The sequence below is a fragment of the Sinocyclocheilus rhinocerous genome, unplaced genomic scaffold, assembly GCF_001515625.1.
Source record: "Sinocyclocheilus rhinocerous isolate Xijiao unplaced genomic scaffold, SAMN03320098_v1.1 scaffold1427, whole genome shotgun sequence".
NCBI lineage: Eukaryota > Metazoa > Chordata > Actinopteri > Cypriniformes > Cyprinidae > Sinocyclocheilus > Sinocyclocheilus rhinocerous.
The window spans coordinates 1,096,313-1,119,794 of NW_015632469.1; the positions used below are offsets into that span (position 1 = coordinate 1,096,313).

Sequence of the window (23,482 nt, forward strand, 5' to 3'; positions counted from 1 at the left end):
ACTTGGAGATTAAAGGAGTAGTTCAACCAAAAATGAAAATTCGCTGAACGTTTACTCCGCCTCAGTTCATCCAAGATTAGGATGAGTTTGTTTCTTCATCAGGTTTGGAGAAATGTAGCATTGCATCAGTGTCTCAGCAATGGATGCTCTGCAGTGAATGGGTGCCGTCAGAATGAGAGTCCAAACAGCTGATAAGATTGAGACAGCAAGCATCAATAATAGTCTTTTAATGTTCGTCTCGGGGTGTAATAATTATTACTTTAATTGAACTGGAGTGTCTGACAGTGGATGAAGCCCAGAGGACTTGTTCTCTTCACTCTGTTTGATGTCCCGTAAGGCCAGCGACTCACTCTGCGTCTGTTCTTTAAGACTTCGGCTTTTCTTTTCCCTGTAAGATTGAAATGTATAGTGCAATGTTTAATGAATCCGATGCTGAAGTTGAAAGCTAATCACAGTGATTCAGCTCTTGAGACTTTACCCTTTCTCCTCTACATCCTCAATGGTATCAGGCAGAGGAATGTCGAGGGTTTCTGGAAGCAAAAAGGCTATGAAACCAGCGAGCACAGCGGATCCTCCGTATACGATGCTAGGCAGAGCCGGCAGGATCTCCTCCAGGATCAGGACTGCAGGAGCGGCCATGGATCCGATTCTGGCCATCGTGGAGACAAAGCCCATGCCGGTCTGCCTGTGGAACAAGCATGAAAACAATTATCCTATGAGGTGAAGTTCATGTAAAAGTTTGCATTGCTATTCCCTACTTGTTCTGGAAATGCAAAGTACAATATCTCTAATGCATGGTCCCACTTGGGCTTGTGATTTTTGTATTATCATTACATATTTAGTACCATGTAACATGCCTCTCTCTGTTTATGTTTTATTTCTGGTACCACTTTATAATACGGTTCTATTTATGGGCATTAGTTAATGAATTCATAAAGTATATGAACATTTTTTCAAAAGAATATATTTTGAAGAATGTTGGTAATTGAATAGTTTCTGGTTCCAAAGGACCACCATGAAAGTCAATGGCTACCGTCAACTGTTTGGTTCTCAACATTCTTCAGAATATCTTCCTTTGTGTTCAACAGAAGAACGAAACTCATACAGCATCAGAACAACATGAGGGTGAGTAAATGATGATTTTTAGGGTGAACTAGCCCTTTATTTTATGCTTGTTCGTAATACGGGAACTAATTTTAACTTGTACAACTTGAAATGTTGCAATCATTTCTACATGCATTCACCTACATGCATAAATGCCATAAAAGTTCTGTCCATTGTTAATAAATTCCTCCTAATAGATTTTATATGACACTTTAGGCATGCTTCGTTTTTTTTCTTTTTTTATTAAAATGTCACTAATGTGAACTATATCATGCAAATTAAAGGGATAGTTCACCCAAAAATGAAAAGTTGCTCTTCATTGCTGTTAACTCAGGCCATCCAAGATGTAGGTGACTTTTTTCTTCAGTAGAACAGTAAAGAAGATTTTTAGCTGAAACTGTGCTCCTTGGTGATTCATAAAATGCAAGTCAGTGGCTGCTGTCAATGTAAGAGTCAAAGAAATCATATCAGGCAACACAAAATGAATCCCCGTTGCTCCTGACGATATATCGAGGTCTTATGAAGCGAAATGATCAGTCTGTGCAAGAAACCGAACATTATTTACCACATCATTACCTGTAATCCAGAGCCTCAGGCAAACAGGGAAGTTTGATTCTTTTCTTTTTATAACCAAATATTTTGTTTATATATTTTTATGGGTCTTTTTTTATTGTTTATATATTTTTATGGGTCTGATCTTGTTAGATTCGTTGGGAAATGCCCTGTAAAGTATATCATAGTGCCTGTCCACCATTATGAATTAATGAAAGCGTACTTTTTATCATGGTTATTATGATGCAACAAGACACTATACTATACTAATAACAAGATACTTTTGTACATTATAGTTGCCTTAATGATTGAAACAAAACTATCGCCATTGGCTGCTTCAGACTGATTCTATAATTTCTTCTTCTATAGTTTGTTTCTTCTGACCTGATGACAGTAGGGTAAAGCTCTCCAGTAAATAGGTAGATACAAGTAAAAGACGCTGATGTGAAGCCCTTTCCGAGAACAGCAAGTGCTGTCCTTGTGATCTGCATATCTGCAACGACACACAGCTTCAGTATGAATCAGTCATTAAGATGTGTCTTACACTGTAGGGAGGCTTGTGTTGTCATTTAGCAGTGCTTTTGCCAAATCTTCTTACTTGGGAAAGAATGCTTTTGTTGTTGTTGTCGAGTCATTTAGTTACAGTTTAGAAAATCTGTTGCATTAGGTGGATGATGATGGCATCATAATAAAGACACCGTCACTGTCTTACCTTTAGGAACAAAGATGTTGGCAAATATTACAGACGCTGACATAAGGAGACATGTGCCTTGGGTTATGCGTCGGCCCAGAAAGCTCAGCATCAGAAGAGTGACCAGTTTAGCGGGAAAATCCACCGCCCCGAAGATGATCTGCATCAGATAGATGTTCACCCCGAACTTCTGCAGGTCCATGGCCAGACCATAATATGCAAAACTCGTCGAAAACCTGTGAGGAAGAGCAACAGTGTATGCATTTATTTATTTATTTGTGCATAACACAGCCCTGCATCTTGAAAAAAAATTCTGTAACACTTGACTTAAAGCCTTTATGTATAATGCATTATAAATGTAGTTTTATTGTGTTACTTATGCCTTGTAACGCACCTTATAATGCATTGTACAATCTCATTGTAACCACAGTTAATACATTATAATACATTTTTACACTATGCTTCTTAAACTTGGTTATAATTATTTACGACAAGATATAATGTATTACAACGCACATTATGAATAATGAATGCATTATACCCTTTAATAACCCTTTATAATGCATTATACATAGAGGCTTTAAATAAAGTGTTACCAAAAATGTTGATTTCCAAAGAAGGTGTAATATTACCAAATTTGTTGATGATAAGTTCAGAAACATTTCACCACTTTATTTTTTCATAAGAATGACGATTTTTCTAATTGTTTTTATGTATCAGCTTGAATGCGTTTTAAAAATAACAAAAGCAGTCAAAGATTTGGTTTTAATTACAAATAGAATTATTCAAAATGTATAATTGTGCACACATTGTTGCAAAGGAGTGGAAAGATATGTTCAAATACTCCATTTAATGTCTGAGAACTTTATATAGATACAAGTTTATGTTTATAAACGAGCCCCCCGATTAGGCATAAAAAATCATGTCTTGCATGTGAAAAAAGACTGAGAATTAAACAAATAGTTGTAATCTGGCTCAGATTCAGACAGGAATCATGTTATTTTGTCGTCTTTTTTTTTTGTTTTTTGGGTTGATTAAGCAATACAAGACTTCACTGCACAAACGTCAAAAGCAAAAATGCTACAAAATGCATAATATGTTGTGGAAAAACATAATTTGCTCTAGCAAAACAGCCATTACTTTTGGAATCAGACCCCCCAAATTATTTTCCAAACAGAGTATAATGCAGGATGGTAAGTTAATGTACAGTATTTATGAATGTACATATATTTAAGCATAATACTAGTTTGATTCTCACCAGACGACCATAAGGCACATGGATATCTTCCTCATGGTTGGTGTTTTTAGGAGATCAAACACAGTATGAATGCTCTTACTGGACTGAACCTCTTTCTGCATGTGTGACTCCAGCACCTAAACATGAAGATGTGATATATGAATATGTGATGGTATGAAATGTGAAATGTTGCTATAGGCTGATGTGAAACCTCTAAAGTGATCTTCTCTGTCATCTCGGGCTTGCCGTTGATTTTAGCCACGCGGTGGAGATGCTTCAGTGCTTCCTCAGAGCGACCGTTCAGCACCAGCCAGCGAGCAGATTCAGAGTACCACCTTCGACATGGAGACATCTCTGTACGTGTTATTGTATGCTGCATTCGTTTTTTACTAGGTGCAGAATTTCAATAGTTCTAATTAGTCTACACTCTTAAAAATAAAGGTGCTCCACGATGCCATAGAAGAACCGTATTGTCTAAATGGTTCCATACAGAACCTTTAACATCTGAAGAACCTTTCTGATTCACTAAAGCTACTTTGTGGCGAAAGAAGGCTCTTCAGATTATAAAAAGGTTAGAAAGAGATGGTTCTTTAAAGAACCTTTGACCGAACGGTTCTTCTATGGCATCGCTGTGAAGAACCGTTGAAGCACCTTGATTTTTAAGAGTGTGTGTGTGATTTAAACACCCTTTGAGAAATTTGGAAATGCAGAATCAACACAATCACATATTATCTATGCATGCTGAAAAATGACCAAAGACTCATAAGACCTCTTGTTTAAAGATGGCTTCTGTTAAGTTTTCTTGCATTTAGTGTTCTTTCCTTAGGTTTAGTGTAGGCGGGGACTTTATTTTCAGATGCAATAGAGCATTGACTTTTTAGCGTCATGATTAAGTTTCATTCACTACCAAAGAGCGATTTGAATCATCTCGTACCAGCTGTAGAAGAAGAAGATAAAGAAAGGAAGACAGATGGCCACGTGTATTTTGCGCCAGTCCTTCAGACTGTACGCCACTCCAGCTAGAATCATCTGACCAAACGTGAAGAAGAAAGACGATATGGTGCCCACCAGCGTCCGAGCCTTAGTAGGAATCCACTCCACCTCTATAACAACACGAACATTTCAAGTCACATTTATTTGTATAGGCCGATGCTACTGTTTCAAAGCAGCTTCACATAATAAAAAGGAAAATAACAGTGTTAATGTGGCAAAAATCAATCAGTAAAACAGCTCTATTGAAGATAACAATGTCATTTTTCAATTACAATCCATTTAGTTAAATGTTGTTTCAGTTCAGATCAATAACTGTGTCAGTGTTGCAAAATTCATCCATATCAGCTGTTAAGCAGCTCTATACAGAAGACAACAGCATCATTATTCATTATTCTCATCTGACAGTGTCAGTGAAGTGATATTTTCCAAATATTGTCTTTTAAACGCCTTCATATTTTTTCTTTAAAGTAAAATAACATATGTGACCCTGCAGCACAAAACCAGTCATAAGGGTCAATTTTTCGAAATTGAGATTTATACATCATCTGAAAGCTGAATAAATAATCTTTCCATTGATGTATGGGACAATATTTGGTCGAGATACAACTATTTGAAAATCTGGAATCTGAGGGTGCTGGACTTAAAAATCATAATTTGTGTTCTACTGAAGAAACAAAGTCACCTACATCTTGGATGCCCTGGGGGTAAGCAGATAAACATCACATTTTCATTTTTGGGTGAACTATCCCTTTAAGACTGCTTTTGTGCTGCAGGGTCACATATGTAAACACATTCATAGTAATTGACTTTAAAAATCATTGTTCTTATCTATGTCCATTGTTTTTTCCCCTATGTAAATAATTTTGTATATTGTATATGTTGGATGAACCAGTCCTTTCCTTTAGAATGAGTGAAGCGAGACACTCACTGAGTGAGACAGCATTGAGAATGACTCCAGACACAGACATTCCCGTCAGGAATCTGAAGATGCAGTAAACCACGTAAGACGGAGAGAGAGCCGTGAACGTGCCTAAGACAGCGAGCTGAAAATACGACCAAATCAGCATGGCCTTTCGCCCAAACCTACAGGAGAATAAAGAGTAGCGAGATGATTCTGACATATCCTTCACCGATTCAAAATACTACCGTAATGTTTTTGTAATCCATTAAATGAATGCATGAATGAATGGTGGGTTATAGTGTAGATAATCACAGCATGTTTTAATAACATCACTGTACAGTTGAGTTCACTAATGCAGCATGTACTGTACGTAGTGTTTGATGATGAGCTTTAATACCCACAACTCAACCAGTGATTTTTAGTATTATTGATATACTATTATTTCTGTTCATATTTTGAATTCGATTTTGTTTTTACATAAAACTGCATGTTGCCTGTGAAAAGTGAAAAGCTGAACCGATTGGTCGCTTTACAATAAGGTATATAGTACTGGAAAATATCAAAAGTGAGTAATATTATTTAAAAGTATAAAGTCTGCTTTGATTTCGTAGCTTATTGGGTGTTAAGTACCTCATAAATTGATTTTCTTTTGTGTGATTTCTGAATGCTTGAGACAATAAAATCAATCAGACAACTGTAAGAGACGTTAATGCCACACGAGGCATTTTAAAATAAATTTAAACTCAAATTCATTGTTCAATTATATTAAACTTTTAATGGCGATTGGACATTATCAAAATAATCCTTCTTTTGAATCAGTTATTTTTCTATTCAATTTCATTTAATTCTCATTTTGCTTCCTGCATATTATCAACAACTAGAAACAATTATTTACTAGTCTTGTAAAATAGTCTTATTGTTACTAGACTTATTCAAGATCATTAGTGTCCATGTGAATGCAGCTAAAGATATGCAACACTGTGGTGTTTTGCTGTAAAAATAACTGCTGGCATATAGTTGAAATGCACTTGTACATCGATTCGTGACCTCACATGTGAAAAATAGTCAGACACATCGTTTATTGAATCTTTTTAATGTGCAAAAAGACATATATGTGAATGTGTTTTGTGTAAGGGTGTTATAATGACAGCGGAAACAGATGCATTACCTGTCAGATAGCCCTCCAAATATAATGGCACCTGTCAGCACTCCTCCCATGTAAATGGTCTGGCTCATCTGTTTGAGTGAACGGAGGGTACAAACCAAATCCCACTGTGACAAATAAGAGAAAAGCATCACTGCAAAACATGTTCCTGTAGTGGACAGCAGGCAAACAGAATGGCAACCCAAACAACATGTGGAAAAGTTTCACTTAGGATGAGGTCTCTACATTAACAGAAGCCTATTGCCTCGATTTAAGATAAAACACCTCTGATTCGGAAAGGCACCGATGTGCAAATACCTCCTGCTCAGGATGGGCTCATGGCTTGACCAAGAGAAACATAAATATTACACTTAACCAGACTTCACATATCTTTCAGATTGGTCAGCATAATCCCTCCAATTTATATAATTCTCTAATTTATCCAATTTACTCAACAATCTTTCTGATTTTCTTTACTGTTAAAATGAAACTAAGCTGGTTCCCCCGAAATAAAATGAGGAAGGAGTTATTTGACGCTCTCACACTTACCTTAGATGACGTATGACCGAAAATCACAATATTACTTTAGCTTAGAAACTCAATTTCATGCACATAAGGGTAAACATTTTGTGGACCTTTTGCGAACAAAATCCCAGCCTGTAAATGCATTTTGTGACTTGCTAATTTAAAAAAATGTAATGTACAAAAAATATATTTTTTTTTGTGTTGTGCATTTTGTTCAAGAAAGATGTTTTCTTTTACCCAGTAAATTAAATAAATGTAAACTGCTTATATTGAATATTCCTGTGTAATTGATGGAATAAGATTAGAAGGCTCCACTCTGATACCTCGGCTGACTTGAGGAGAAATGTGCTATTTTCAGACTGATAATGGTAAAGACAATTGTAATGAGATGGAATATTTGAACTTTTATGAAGTCACAAACCACAGTACTGTTCAGCCTGTTAAAGGCAGGGTATGTGATTTTTCAAAAACACTTTAGAAAACTGATTCGGGCCGAATCGCAAAACAAACTTGTAGCCAATCAGCAATAAGGGGCGTGTCTACTCGTGTCAGCATCCCACTATCAGGATGCTTGCCACTTTTTTTATATTGCTGTTTCCCTATCAAATGTTTTAGTAATCATCCTATTCAAAAGCTTAAACACTTAAAACTCATCCATTAAAATCTGTTTTGAAATTAACCATTGCTTTATATGGAAATGGAGCTTCAAACCCTTTTAGCAGGCTCCTCCCCCTAGTGGGAAGTGTCAAGTGTCATATTACAAAATGTACTACAATATTTTATAATCAAAACTTTTCCTAATTGTGACAAAACACATGCCGTTAGAAAGGTCTGAGTCTCAAGGCTCCAATAAAGATATTTAGTGATAAAGTAATATTGTGACAGAAATTGCCTATGACAGCCACATGAGGGCACTCCTCTTGGTTCATTGCCGTTTGGATCTGGACTTCATTTCCCATTACCCTTTGCTCTGTCTATTAGTTCTTATTGTTCCCAGCTGTGTGTCATTAGTCTTATTAGTTCCCCTATATATACCATGTTCTGTTAGCCCTTGTTTGCTTCAGTATTGAGTTCTGTTCCTTTGTGTTTGTGGACTCTGTTTTGTGGATTATTTTTTGCAAGTGATTTCTGCCAGTGGCTCTGTTGTTTGCATCATTGTTTGGGACTACAATAAAGCTGCAATTGGACATTCTTGTAACAGAGTATTTCATGACCGAATACTGAAGCCACACTACAGATCCAGCAGCACGAAGGACAGGATTCAGCTCCCTGAGAGACAAGTCCATCTCCAAAGTCTGGCTGTACTTCGCCAGCAGGGAGCGGAGGTACGGACCATCACCCAGAGGTTCTGGACAAAGGCGGAGAGCCTGGGTTGCCAGAATGTGGACCTTAAGGGCATTTTTAACTTTTGTCTGGACAAACCCCTACCACCTTGGGAGATGGAACTGGTGAAATCTTTGGATTTCTGGAATTTCTCCAGGTATTTACAGATCCACAAGGAGGGGAAGGTAATTCACCACCAGAGTCCACATGCAGGGGCTGTCCCATCCCCACCTCCCTCGACTAGTCAAGCCCAGGACCCTTCATCAATTCCCACACTTAAGCGGAGGTCGAGAAGGAGGGCAGTTAGTTCTACACAAATAGTTCCTAAGTCCGCTCCTGTGGCTTCAAGTACGTTGTAAAACTCATCCATTAAAATCTGTTTTGAAATTAACCATTGCTTTATATGGAAATGGAGCTTCAAACCCTTTTAGCAGGCTCCTCCCCCTAGTGGGAAGTGTCAAGTGTCATATTACAAAATGTACTACAATATTTTATAATCAAAACTTTTCCTAATTGTGACAAAACACATGCCGTTAGAAAGGTCTGAGTCTCAAGGCTCCAATAAAGATATTTAGTGATAAAGTAATATTGTGACAGAAATTGCCTATGACAGCCACATGAGGGCACTCCTCTTGGTTCATTGCCGTTTGGATCTGGACTTCATTTCCCATTACCCTTTGCTCTGTCTATTAGTTCTTATTGTTCCCAGCTGTGTGTCATTAGTCTTATTAGTTCCCCTATATATACCATGTTCTGTTAGCCCTTGTTTGCTTCAGTATTGAGTTCTGTTCCTTTGTGTTTGTGGACTCTGTTTTGTGGATTATTTTTTGCAAGTGATTTCTGCCAGTGGCTCTGTTGTTTGCATCATTGTTTGGGACTACAATAAAGCTGCAATTGGACATTCTTGTAACAGAGTATTTCATGACCGAATACTGAAGCCACACTACAGATCCAGCAGCACGAAGGACAGGATTCAGCTCCCTGAGAGACAAGTCCATCTCCAAAGTCTGGCTGTACTTCGCCAGCAGGGAGCGGAGGTACGGACCATCACCCAGAGGTTCTGGACAAAGGCGGAGAGCCTGGGTTGCCAGAATGTGGACCTTAAGGGCATTTTTAACTTTTGTCTGGACAAACCCCTACCACCTTGGGAGATGGAACTGGTGAAATCTTTGGATTTCTGGAATTTCTCCAGGTATTTACAGATCCACAAGGAGGGGAAGGTAATTCACCACCAAAGTCCACATGCAGAGGCTGTCCCATCCCCACCTCCCTTGTATAGTCAAGCCCAGGACCCTTCATCAATTCCCACGTTTAAGTGGAGGTCGAGAAGGAGGGCAGCTAGTTCTACACCAGTAGTTCCTAAGTCCGCTCCTGTGGTCCCAAGTCTGGTGGTCCTGAAGGACCCAACTCCTGTGGTCCCAAGCCTGGTGGTCCCAGAGGTTACTGAGCAGCCCGCTCTCCTTGTCTCACCCATGATCCTTGCCCTGCCGGCCCCACCTAAGCTTCCTGCTTTGTTGGCCCAGGAGTCTGCCTCAGAGTTCACTCCAGAGACTGCTCCAGTCCGGGAGCCCTCATAGTCCACTCCAGTCTATGAGTTAACTCCTGAGCTCATACCAGTCTATGAGTTAACTCCTGAGCTCATACCAGTCTATGAGTTAACTCCTGAGCTCACACCAGTCTATGAGTTAACTCCTGAGCTCATACCAGTCTATGAGTTAACTCCTGAGCTCACACCAGTCTATGAGTTCACTCCAGAGCTCACACCAGTCTATGAGTTCACTCCAGAGCTCACACCAGTCTATGAGTTCACTCCAGAGCTCACTCCAGTCTATGAGTTCACTCCTGAGCTCACTCAAGTCTACGAGTTCATTTCAGAGCTCGCTCCAGTCTACGAGTCCGCTCCAGAGTCCGCTCAAGTCTACGAGTTCGCTCCTGAGTCCACTCCAGTCAATGAATCAACTCCTGAGCCCACTCAAGTCTATGAGTTCACTCCAGAGCTCGTTTCAGTCCAGGAGTCTGCTCCTGAGCCCGCTCCAGTTCCTCCTGGGGTGGCGGCTTCCGCTGCAGAACTTCCCGAGGCGGCGGCGTCCGCTTCAGCTCCTCTCTGGGCAGTGGTGCCCATTCCTGAACTCACTGTCTGCCCTGTCATGGTCAAGGAGACTGTTGCTGAACTGTCTGTCTGCCTTGTTACGGTCAAGGAGACCGTTGCTGAATGGTCCGCCGGTCCTGTTATGGCCATTAAGGCTATTACTAACCTCTCTGTGCTTCTCATTGCAGTCCTGCCTGATCCAACAGGGAGGTCATCTGCCTGGTCAGCTCCGCTGAAGTTGTCGTCAGCTCCGCCGTGGGGATCTTTGGCTCCGTCAAACTTCCTGTGGCGGTCGTCTGCTCTGCCATGGGCATCTTCGGCTCTGCTTGCTCTGCCGGCCCCTGCTCTGCTGGCTCTGCCCTGGCCTCCTGCTCCGCCCTGGCACCCTGCTCTACCTCTGTCTCCAGGCCCTCTTCCACTACATGGGCCTAGCCCACCATTCCTCCCCCGATCTGCCTCCGTTCCACCTCCCTCCTGGACTTCTTTGACTTTTCATGGAGGGTCTGGAATCCGCTCCTTAGAGGGGAGGTTATGTCACAGTCTTCTGCTGGAGTGCCTATGACAGCCACATGAGGGCACTCCTCTTGGTTCATTGCCATTTGGATCTGGACTTCATTTCCCATTACTCTTTGCTCTGTCTATTAGTTCTTATTGTTCCCAGCTGTGTGTCATTAGTCTTATTAGTTCCCCTATATATACCATGTTCTGTTAGCCCTTGTTTGCTTCAGTATTGAGTTCTGTTACCTTGCGTTCTGTTACTTTGTGTTTTGTGTATTATTTTTCCCAGCTGGCACATGACTGACCTTAAACGTTGAAATATGGTTGAAATAAGGTCAGTTCTTGTTTCAACGTTGATACAACGTTTAATGCTGAATGGTTGAAAACCAGCCGGCACATGACCAACCTTCAACGTTGAAATATGGTTGAAATAATGACAGTTGTTGTTTCAACGTTGAAATGTACAATATTTTTACAATATTTTGATCATGAAACCTATTCTAAAATCTAAAGGTATATGTTAAAATGGTATCATTGACAACAATAGAACAAAAAAGAAAGTGAAGTGACGTGTGGCGACCCATACTCGGAATTTGTGCTTTGCATTTAACCCATCCAAGTGTACACACAGTAGTGAACACACACACACGGAGCAGTGGGCAACCATATTGTTGCAGCGCCCGGGGAGCAGTTGGGTGTTCAGTGCCTTGCTCAAGGGTATCTCCTCAGTTGTGGTATTGAGGGTGGAGAGAGCTGGACATTCACTCCCCCCACCTACAATCCCTGACGGACCTGAGACTTGAACCCGCAACCTTTGGGTTACAAGTCCGACTCTCTAACCATTAGGCCACAACAGCAATTCTTTGATCATGGTTAATCTGGCTGTCATCCAGGAAACTGGCCAATGTAACTGTGCGCGCTTTTCTAAGTTTGAAAATATGACCGTTATCGTCTTTCTGAGTGAGGCGGCTGACTGTAAGCTGCTGTTCGTTGTGATTGTTCGGTCGGTCCCGAATTATTTTTTATTTGCCTGTTAAATTTTTATTTTGAGCGAATTTGAGTCGTGACATGTTAATGGAGAACAAAAACTGGAATGTGAACACAGGAAGGGTCAGATTTTCTGAATATCATATAATGGCAAATGTCGGTACAATTTAAATGAATTAAGATTGTTTAAAGGAATGTTATAAAAACAAAATCTTGCTGTACACTGTATAGTTAAGATTCTGATTAAAACAGTATAACTGGGGGCTCTGAAAAACTGCTTGTGAATAATTTGTTAATATTGTAAACTTTCATCTGAATACATTAAATAGGTGTTTAATGAATAGTGTTGTGCACTTTGTTTCCAACCCCACTGTTATTGAAATGTAAAGTGAAAATATTGCATGTGATTTGTTTTGCATTCAGTTTTCAGTTAGAGTATTTATTTTTGGTGTTTTTGTTTTTATTTATACAGGACAGTACAGAAAGCGCACAAGTGCGAGAGAGAGGAGGGGACGGCACCAGAAAGGACCTAGAGCTGGGACCTAGAGAAGGTGTTGGTTCTAACATTTTATCAGAATTTGAAGAAACATTTCTACTTAAAATATTAAATGCATTTCATTCAAGGCAGGGGTTTTCCTGCATAAAGAATTTCAAGGCGACTGTCTCTGTCAAATTTAGTGCTGCCTCTAGCTGTCGACAAAAATCAAGACCGTTGGTCACATGCTCCTATACCCCTTTACCACCGACACGGTTTCTGTTGTAGGTTCCATTCTCGAACTGTTCAACACATTTTCACTGCACAAATGTACAAATCTCTTGTAATGAGATACAATATTAATACTTGTTTCACAGAAACCATAGTTTTCCACCAAAATAAAAGATCAACTGGTTTCAGTCAAAAAAGTACAAGGGTTTCTCTTGCAAGTGCAGGGCAAAATATACATGTTGTTGTACAAAAACTTAAAGTCTTTAAATATTGTATTTGGATTGTTCTTCTACAGGTTTTTAACAATACATCCAAGCACAAACACTGCAAGCTAAAGTTTGAGATTATTTTCATCTGTTTTATACAGTATGTTTCCAAAATAAAACGGCTGTTTTACAATTTTGAGCATGTGGTAGTTTATTGAAGTTGATTGTAAAGCCATTGCTGCCAGTCATTTGATTTTTAACCTTTATGTATGTACAGTGTTGATCTAAATGCAAACTAGGTTCTAATTGGACGTACAGTTGTGTATTCATCACCCATGTTGAAAGTACGACGGTGAAACAACGTCGCGTTATCAACACTGATTCAATTTGCAAAATCAACACCTGATTCAACGTTAATCCAACGTTTACAGAATGACCTTAATTCACCCATGCTGAAGGTAAGACAGTGAAACAACGTCGCAAATTCAATGGTGAAACAACGTCGTGATTTCAACGGTGAAACAATGTCACAATATCAACGTTGAATCAATTTGCAAAATCAAAACATAATCCAATGTTGATTCAACCATGGTACCCGACGTTGATTCACCGGTGAATCAATGAATCAATTGAAATGCCGGCTGGGTTGCCAGCGATTCTGTCTGCATCATTGTTTGGGACTACAATAAAGCTGCAATTGGATCTTGTTATAACAAAGTATATCGTGACAGAAATTTATACATTTGTGACGGAAAATGCATCAAAAAAGGCTATGAATTTTTGTGTGACCCAGTGGCTATTTTCGGTATAGCGCCTAAACAAAATCTTACAAGTACCTCAATTTTTGTGATGTCAACTTCAAATTTGGAACATAACTAACACATAAGTTATGGCTTTTGATTTATAGCAATCTTAGATTCCAAAACATTCTGTAAAATATTTTTTATTTGAAATAATGCAATTTAGTAGAGTATATTCTTTACAGTAAACTTAAATTTCTATAACTTTTTTACACTTTCATTTTTTGAAATGCTGCTTGTCTTCTATAAAAAGAGACCAATATTAGGTCTGTATTGCAAAGTGTTAATGCATTAAGTTCGGATAGTGCATTTTAAGGTCTGTGTTATTTAATATTAATATATTAACCTATTTATTCAAATTCTATTATCAGCCTAACAATTGTTGAAAAGCTGAATTGTAAATCGGAAACGACTTACTTCTGACACTATAGATGAGATGAATTCAGTCTTGTCATATGTCCAGCCCTCAGCACAAGCCTCTGTCTGGAGTTCAGTGGCATTTGTGTGACTGGGTTTGTCTGTGATTAAATGCCATTGAGCGTCGGTGTACCGGGTGCATTTGGACGGTGTTCGTGATGAATCCAGCGGGATAAACGCGCGAAGCAGCGCCGCTGTGCTCTCGTTCAGCGCCGCCGTGATGTTCGGGATGCGACAGTGATGCTCCGGTACACCGGCAGTGAAGTTATTGAGTAAATTCTGGCTAGCCATCAGAAGGCCCGGGATGGACAGAAGAGCGACATGAATCATCTGGAAGCGTCCAAACCCGCCAACTTCATCCAGAAGATCCGCAAAGCCCATGCTGCTATTGATATATTTCTAGATTTCTAATCTCCTGTATTTGTAGGCTATATTTCTTAACCTCAGCAGACTGACAACGACTGAACTCTCGATGTTACGTAAAAATGACACAAACAAGTTATTTAAAACTTTGAATGACTAATTTTGAGGTTAATGGTTGCCAAAAGAGTCTCTGATTTCTGAACGCAAAGCATTTTCCAAACACAGAGCTGAAATGAATTAAAAGTCACCCCCTCCATTACACACACACACACTCGCTCTCACACACACACAGAACAATAATGAAGTTTTAATCGGATTAAAATACCCTGCACTGGAATTTTCATAAAGAGCTTGTGCAGGACAAATGACCTTGACAAAGCCATGTTTCATTTTTTTCTTTACTGTGTCTTTTTATATGAAAAGTAGTGCACCTTAAAGATGTTAGTCAACATAAATTGTTCTTCTAACTAGTTTTATTTAAACCAAAAATATACAAACCAGTCTGACTACATTAAGTTGCACCACCACCACCAAGTAGAAATACTGTATCTCTCTTAGGTACCAACTGTGTTTCACATTTTACAAGTTTCTTACCACTTGGAGTCCTCCTAAGAGTTCCTAGGAATTTTAGCTGAAAGGTATATAAAATTTGCTTAAAATGTACTCACTCTCTCAGGCTATCCAATATTTAGAATCTATGTTGAAATGAATTATTTTGATTTGATTGATTTTGAACTTCATTTGGAACAGATCACTGTTTCAGCAATGGATGCTCTGCAGTGAATGGGTGCCGTCAGAATGAGCGTCCAAACAGCTGATAAAAACATCACAATAATCCACAAGTAATCCACAGCACTCCAGTCCATCAGTTAACATCTGGAGAAGACAAAAGATACAAATCCATCATTAATACATTTTTCAAACCATTGCTAAAATACAAGTCCATAAATGTAATAACGCTTCCTCCGGTGAAAAAGTGGTCTGGTCTGAATCAGGAGAGAAACATGCACAGATCAAGCACAGTTTACAAGCCAAAACGGCTCTAGTCAAATATGTGGGTGGATTTTGATGTGTGAGGACAACAGGAGATGGATTGTAGGTGCTTTAAAAAAAAAAAAAACCTTTACAAATATAAAAGATGTGTTCAGCTGCAACCACATCTTACGAGATGTTAAATACTGGCTCAAGGGAAATGCAGGGGGAAATGTAAAACAGCTCATAGACTCCTCCTGTCCAGATGAGTTTGATGCTCACTATGGATTCTTGTACTAATTTGACTAAAAATTAAACTTGATCACCTGAAAGCAGATATTGAAAACATCAACAAACTATAAGTGAGAGCATCAACAAAATGATAAAAAACCCAAAATGGATAGAGAGAACCTCAAGTGTATGCAGTGGTTCTCCCACTGTAGTACATGCGATTATACCTTTTATTTGAATTTCAGAGAGAAAAATGTGGCTTGAGCAATTATGCAATAAAGCGGAGCTTTAGCCTAGCTGTGACAGGAAGGAGCATTTTTGACCAGACGGTCTTGCCTAGTTATGATTTAACTGGTTTCTGTGTTAAATAGTGACTGGCTTGTTGCTCATCCATCAAGCACACCATGTTAATTAAAAATGCATGCTACCAGTGTCCTTCTGTCCACAGAATATTTGCCCATTACTGTATTTTCTTAATTACTCAGGTAATTGACAAGACTATATCTTCCCCTTTCACATACAACTTTGTAGCAGAGAAAATGGATGCTAAACATTAGAATAGACAGAGCAGCCTTGTGGTAAGATCTGCGATAACACATAATAAAACTGGAAATAAGAGCACTGACAGATCATATAAAATAGGGATTCAGGGATTCACATTCTAGTGATGGATCCTGCGAAAATGACTCTTCTCCTTGGTAAAAAGTGGCTGGGTCCACAAACCAGGATGGGTTTACTTTAAAAAGAAGCCTGTAAAGGTCTTACAAAAGGTGCCAAAAATGGCCAAAATGGCAAAACAGTAAGCTGTTAAGGGTGTTAACCACAAATCACTGGCTTCTATCGGTTGATGAGTAGTTGCCGGTTAGTGTGAGTTTAATGTGAGACCAGGGGTTTGTCCCAATACCCACACTCACAGTCTTGGCCACTTGACAGTGCACACATGGGACAAGAAGTGGGTGCGAAAGACTGTCCCAGGTCTGAAAACTGCCAAAGCTCAGAAGCACACTAAATCTACACTATAGCACTTCAGAGCCATATTGTAAGTAAAATTAATTAGATGTTACATATAATTTGGTAGTAAAACATAGGTTGCACGTTTTATTGGTGCAGAGTATGGGTATTTTGTAAAATGTTTGCAACTGTCTTTTATCACTTAATTAAAAACACCACAATTAAATTGTGTCGTCTATTACATAAGGGTTACTGAAGTGTTAAAGTGCAAAATATCGAAAATCAACATGTGCAAATAAAATGTCCAATCAGGTAACCAAAAGCTCTGCACACTTCATATCCACTTGAAAACTTGGGCCAAATACAGGAACTACATCAAGTAGAGAAGCGGTCAAATGCAGAGACCACAAGTGTGAATATTGGACCCAGATATTCTTTATAGCATTAAAATCTGGACCCAAAACATGAACCAGATGGACTTGTTCTCAAGCCGCGTCTTGGTGGTCTTTGCAGTGTGGGCAGGAGCATTGTCTTGTTGAAAAATTGCATTTGATTATTCCTATTTAGAAAACAAATTTTCAATCTTTCAAAAAATTCAATTATTAATTGACACTATTAGTATTAACACTGTATACGAGTTCAAAATTTGCAGTCTCTCTCTACCAGAAATATGGATTAAGAATTTTGATTACATCATTCTGCAATTCAGCCTCTCATCAGACTTTCTGTTCAATTGAATGCTCTATGGAAATCTGTAGAATCAAAAAAACATGGTTACTACACTTTTACTATAATAAAAACATGGTTATTTTTCGTAAAGGAAAGCATCTGTGCTCATCACGCCAAGTCATTTGGACTTCAACTGCTGACAGTCTTTCTGAACCACGCAAACAGAGACAAACTGGACTAAATATCAGCACTGCTCCTCAGACTTGTACAGTTAAGTACAGTTAAGTCATGCCATGTGACCAGCTCCATCATTTAGAGTCATTCTGACCCAGAAACACACTTTTTGAGTTTTATGCACAGAATGATGACGTAAACTCTCTGCCTTCTGAGAATTGTTATTATGACTGCTCCAAACTGTTGCAGAGATAAGCTGATTTAAACAATGGTTAAACATGTTTTTGAGGAAATGGCCTCAAAAGATTCCAAACAAATTTTAGATTTTTTTTTTTTTAATAGATTTTTTTTTCTAGCACTGAGATACAGCCCTGTATCTGTGACAACTTAACTCTCGTGTAGCTATATGATGCTAACATATAGTAATTCTTATTTCCATTATTTGACAGACATGAACGATTCAGCAGAGCTGCGAGTCAACAGAGAACGTGCAGTCCATCATGTCTCGTTTTACCGTAAATCACAGTGTATAGGCTGATTTTGTGTCGTATCGAACTCGGATGCGGGGAGTAAACCTCTAAATTAAACCTCTAAATTAAAGAGTAAACCTCTAAATGCCTCGATTAAGCTCCAGCAACATGTATATGCTTTGAACACAAGAGGATCAAGTCAGTAAGTTCACATTAACGGGGCTTATATGCATGGCGACGCAGAGACGTGTCAAGAAAAACCATCATCCTCCTTCATCGGCGTTTACACGTTGTTCTTCGATGCCATTAAAGAGGCATTGACTTTTAATATGCAGATAGGTTGTACTCAAGTATAGGTCAGCTGATGTTACGTAATATTCGACGCTGTCAGGCTGTTTGTTAATGCTTTTCTCTGATACAGCCGCTCATCGTGGAGCTCGGGAATGTGAGTGCGCGTTTATTACGAGGATTGTGAGCGCCTTGTGGAAAGTGTTTAAGAGGCTCTTCTGTACGTGGCAGCGACTAAAATCACTGCATAACAGCTGAAATAAACTGCTTCTTCTGGTCTGTCCCATCACACGGTCACTCTTTCAACGCGAACCGAGGTAACAGCTCTTATAAGTGAACCATTTTGCTTTTATGTTAGTCGATTGTGTGACTTTGTAACAGTTGTGCGTGCGTGCCATGCAACATAGTGACTTTTACCTTTGACATCTGACCTTTAAATAACTCTTGTTGCTACAATGTTTTTTTTTTTTTTTAACAGACTATTGCAATGAGTTGCTTGCTTTGCGTTCACGTTTGATGCAGCATTTTTGCTGACGGTAAAATTTTAGTTGTAAAATAGTGTTTTTGTAAATGTAAAACCTGTATTAAAATAAACGTAGCACGTTATATTATTTTAAATTGGTTTTTACTCCCTGAATAGGCTACTAGCTGTTTGTTTTAGATTGATTTCTGAATTTTTGTCTTCGGAAGAGTGTTTTTCTTTTTGCAGGTGCACTTTTACTTCTTTACATTTTATCAGCGGATTCAATGAGCACGGTTAGCTGCTGTAACGGGTCTAATAGGCTATATCAATATTACTTTAGTGTGTTTATCACGGCATGCATCAGTGTCTAAATGCAGCTGAAGGTATGGATTGTTTTACTAGAGTTCTATATTGTAGAGTTCTGCTGATGTTCTGCTGCAGCAAATCTTGAGGAGGACAGACACTTTTCTAGAAGATGACGTCATCGCCCATGCACTCACTTCAGAAACATTCGGGAGTTTAGAGTTTGTGTTGGCTTGCGCTTAAGGTTTTAGTCTTTTTTTTTTGTTTGTTTTTTTGCAGTATGCTAATGCTATTTGCCTCAAGTTAAATTATTTGATAAATATTGCTCTTGATGTGAAAGTTGAGCTGAATTTAAAGGGGTCATATGATGCGATTTAAAATTTTCCTTTCTCTTTGGAGTGTTACAAGCTGTTCGTGAATAGATAAGATCCCTAAAGTTGCAAAGACTAAAGTCTCAAATAAGTTGCAAACTAAAGCTGTTCTGACTCACAGACTGTAAGTACGTTTTTTATATTTAAAGAATTGCCACTGATGATTCAAACGTGAGTTTTGAGCAGTGTAGAGTAGCGCTTGTTGTTTGTCATTTCTCCGATCACAACATGGTTTTATGTTTACGCATGTCCCCATGCAATGCAACGCGTAAAAAGACAGTATAAGTCATTATAATCCATAATTATGTCCCCACTGGATGCAACAAATGCCTAGTTTATAATGGGTTTTAATGTTTTTGTCTCGTCGTTCAGATGGTACAGTATATCAGCGTTTATCACAAGTAATGGAAGGGTTAACATTGAGAAAGTACTGAGAAAAAAAAAAAGTCTGGATTGGACAGTAGATTTATGATTTTTTTGACACTGTAATTTTGTGGTATGCTTGGTGTCATACAGTTTTATCTTTTGACATTATTACCTTTTAAGATATGACAAGAGTTTAATGCTGAAGCAAATGTTGAACATGCTTGAACTGGTGTAAGGTAGAAATCCCAGAAAAAATACCCTTATAACTAAATAAAAAAGTTCTATACATTATTTGTACATAGTTTGGAACCATTAAGATTTTTTTTTAAAATGTTTTTGAAAGATTTATTTTATGTGATTGAATTTATTTGATCGAAAATACAGTAGTAATATTATGAAATATTATTACAATTTAAAGAACTGTTTTCGATTTAATATAAAAGCAATAAGCCCCGTGGAGCCGTGGAGCTGTGGTTTACAGTGAATTTATAACAGCTAAGGGGTATAAAACGGTTATTCCATATACGTAGTTAGGTTTCACAAAATAAAACAGAGCAAATAAAGTGTAATGATATTAATAAAAACAGTATTCTTCCACCAAACAATGTAGTTCCTCAGAAACAGTTGTGGTTCCAACAAAGTGGTTGCCGAGCAACAGACAAACGTAAACAAAGGTGTATGTGTGTAATTTACAACAATTTCGAACGTGGCTCAGCCAATCAGAATCAAGGACCGGAACTCTCCGTTTTATAATATATTTTATTGCATTCTTTATTACATTCTTCAAAAAAAAAAATCTTTGACTCCAAACATTTGACTATATATATAAATGTAATAATAAGTGTAATAAAAAGCTCTTATTTGTTTCTTTTCTTTTCTGAAGGCTTCATATCAAACATGTCTGTGCACAGACAGTACTTCCCTGATGAGGAGGACGAGAAGGGAGCAGCCAAAGCACTCATGCGTCTGCAGGACACGTATAAACTGGACTCGGAAAGTTTCTCCAAAGGCAAACTGCCAGGTCAGAGGCAGCACTCTGGTAACTCCAGCTCTTGTTTTCACACTTCCTTGTTTTCAGTTCATACAAGGCTCTTGGTCCTAGCGATAGCAGTTAAAGAGTCAGTGATGAACTGAGACCGTCATCGCAAGACTTTCAAAGGGGAGCAAATCAAATACACCCTCACTATCAGTGGGTTCTGAGACTTAAGTAAAACTGAGGCAGTAGTTTTGCATTATGTTTGTAAATGCATGTGCTTATTTGATCATTTGTACTTTTTTGTAACTTTGAAATCGGAATGCTACCTTGATTTGGGATTAGGAGCCAAGCACTAGTGGTACATAGGCACCGATTGTATCTGTTAGTTTTCTTTGTTGTCTTCATGTTCTTCCTCCTCCTCCTTTGCTCTTGAGTCAATGGCAGCCCATAGAACTGCTTGCTGGCAAGTTATGAAATTTGGCACACTGATATAACACAGTCTCAACATTAACCACAGCAAATTTGGAGCCTCTAACTCAATCCCTCTAGTGCAACCAACTGTGCAAATTTGCACTTTATGTTTATGCTTAAAACGTATGAACCATAATTCCTTAATTGAACCTGATTCCTTGTCTCAAGATGATTCGATTGCATTGACTTAATTTTCCATTGCAATTGCATGACTTTTTTTTTTACTCCTCCTAGACTGTCGGTCCAATTTCTGCGAAAATCGAACTAGATTATCTTCAGGCCATGCTGACAAAACGTGATCAAATTCAAGTTGATTAGTCGAACCGTTCGTGAATAACGCTTGAACAAATTTGATAAATTAGTAGGATGTGAGGCTATATCTCAGCAACACTTCAGTGTATTCAAACTGAACTTGGTGTGTGTTATGACATCCATGACCTGGGCGTGTAAACTTTTGAATTACAGTTTGCTTCAGAAGTTAAATTAACATTTTGCATATTCTGCAAGAGGCACATAAACTATAAGCAGAACTGTATGTAGCCCAGTGCTTGATGTGAATTGTCCTCAAAAGAGTAGAGATTTAACAAAGTGATTGTTAGTTAATTTTTAGCTGTTAATATGTTTAAAATCCTGTTAAAACGTATTTTTTTACTCATTCTTATTTTTTTATGGAAAATTTAATTATTTATTATACACGATTTATCTGTGTACATCATTCATTTTTCGAGCATTCATGTGCCCTCATAATTTTTAATAAAAATAATTTCCCCTCCCTCTTGCAATGACAGTTTTTATTCTTTAGTTTAAGTTGAAGCACTAAGTAACTAAAACGAAATAAACTGACGCTAAAATCTAAAACTTAATGCATATGTAAATAATAAAAATGACAAGCAAAACAAAATTACTAAAACTTTAAGATTAATGAAAGCATTTATTGCTTGAAATAAAATAAGTACTAGCTGAAATATGAAAATAAGTGAAATATATCTAAAAAAATGTATTTCAGCTAGTTGCCAAGAAAAGTTTATTAAGTTAAGTTGAAGTACTAAAATAATTAAGATTAAATAAATGGACACCGAAATCGAATCTAATAAGAACTATATAGACGTAGATGAAAACACAACAAAATTACTAAAACTTTAACATAAAAATAATGACGGCAGTAAACAGAACAGACAACAGAATTTATATGAAGTGTTTTTGCGTTTGTCCGTTTTTAACGAGCTCTGACTGTTGATATTAATGACGACAGATCTCACAGTGTGACATGGCTAATAGCTGGGATCAGGTTTGCACAGTTTGACAAGCAACAGTCATAAAGGACCATTATAAATCATATAGTGTGCACATGACTGTCCAATATAATATCCATTGTAAAGCCTGTGATAAATGATGTGGCGTTCTGTCCGCAGGGGTGCGTTACAACGCAGAGCTGACGGTGGATGACTGCTTTGACATGGGCAAACTGGCCTACAATGAGATTGACTATTATCACTCAGTGCTGTGGATGCAGCAGGCGCTCCGACAGATGGACTCGGGAGAAGACACCAAGACGGCCAAAGCTGATATTTTGGATTATCTTAGTTACTCAGTCTATCAGATGGGTGACCTGCCACGAGCCATCGAACTCACCCGACGCTTGGTGGCCATCGGTAGGCCATTTCTCTCTATCTGTTATGTTTGACCAGCTAGTTGACACTAGATGATCATTAGGAAATAGCCACATAAAGTCACATGAAACTCTCATATGTGACCCTGGAGCACAAAACCAGTCTCAAGTCGCTGGGGTATGTTTGTAGCAATAGCCAAAAATACACTGTATGGGTCAAAATTATCGATTTTTCTTTTATGCCAAAAATCAAAGGGTCAATTTTTCGAAATGTAGAGTAAATAATCTTTCCATTGATGTATGGTTTGTTAGGATAGGACAATATTTGGTCGAGATACAACTATTTGAAAATCTGGAATCTGAGGGTGCAAAAAAATCTAAATATTGAGAAAATCATCTTTAAAGTTGTCCAAATGAAGTTCTTAGCAATGCATATTACTAATCAAACATTAAGTTTTAATGTATTTACGGTAGGAAATTTACAAAGTATCTTCATGGAACATGATCTTTACTAAATATCCTAATGATTTTTTGCATAAAAGAAAAATCGATAATTTTGACCCAAACTATGTATTTTTGGCTATTGCTACAAATATACCCCAGCGACTTAACACTGCTTTTGTGCTCCAGGG

At 38.3% G+C, this 23,482-nt stretch overlaps 1 protein-coding gene and 1 pseudogene across 1 annotated transcript; one reads left to right on the forward strand and one right to left on the reverse strand.

Moving 5' to 3' along the window:
• Positions 1–244: 244 nt before the first annotated feature.
• Positions 245–14,696, reverse strand: LOC107742468 (solute carrier family 22 member 6-A-like). The gene is made up of 10 exons (XM_016555434.1): positions 14,174–14,696; positions 6,647–6,750; positions 5,506–5,660; positions 4,519–4,687; positions 3,796–3,919; positions 3,606–3,721; positions 2,369–2,583; positions 2,041–2,149; positions 479–685; positions 245–388 (listed from the first exon to the last, which is right to left on the reverse strand). The coding sequence occupies exons 1-10, from the start codon at positions 14,552–14,554 to the stop codon at positions 256–258; spliced, it is 1,713 nt and encodes a 570-aa protein (XP_016410920.1). The 5' UTR covers positions 14,555–14,696; the 3' UTR covers positions 245–255.
• Positions 14,697–18,230: 3,534 nt separating this feature from the next.
• Positions 18,231–23,482, forward strand: part of LOC107742459 (prolyl 4-hydroxylase subunit alpha-2-like) — a 16,032-nt pseudogene continuing 10,780 nt past the window's right edge.

Excerpts from the sequence above, each read along its gene's own strand:
- LOC107742468 (XM_016555434.1), bottom strand. The coding sequence starts at position 14,554 with ATGGGCTTTGCGGATCTTCTGGATGAAGTTGGCGGGTTTGGACGCTTC. Across the intron at positions 4,688-5,505 it reads TCTCAATGCTGTCTCACTCA|AGGTGGAGTGGATTCCTACT; the intron begins GTGAGTGTCTCG and ends GTGTTGTTATAG. Across the intron at positions 2,584-3,605 it reads ATGTGCCTTATGGTCGTCTG|GTTTTCGACGAGTTTTGCAT; the intron begins GTGAGAATCAAA and ends TCTTCCTCACAG.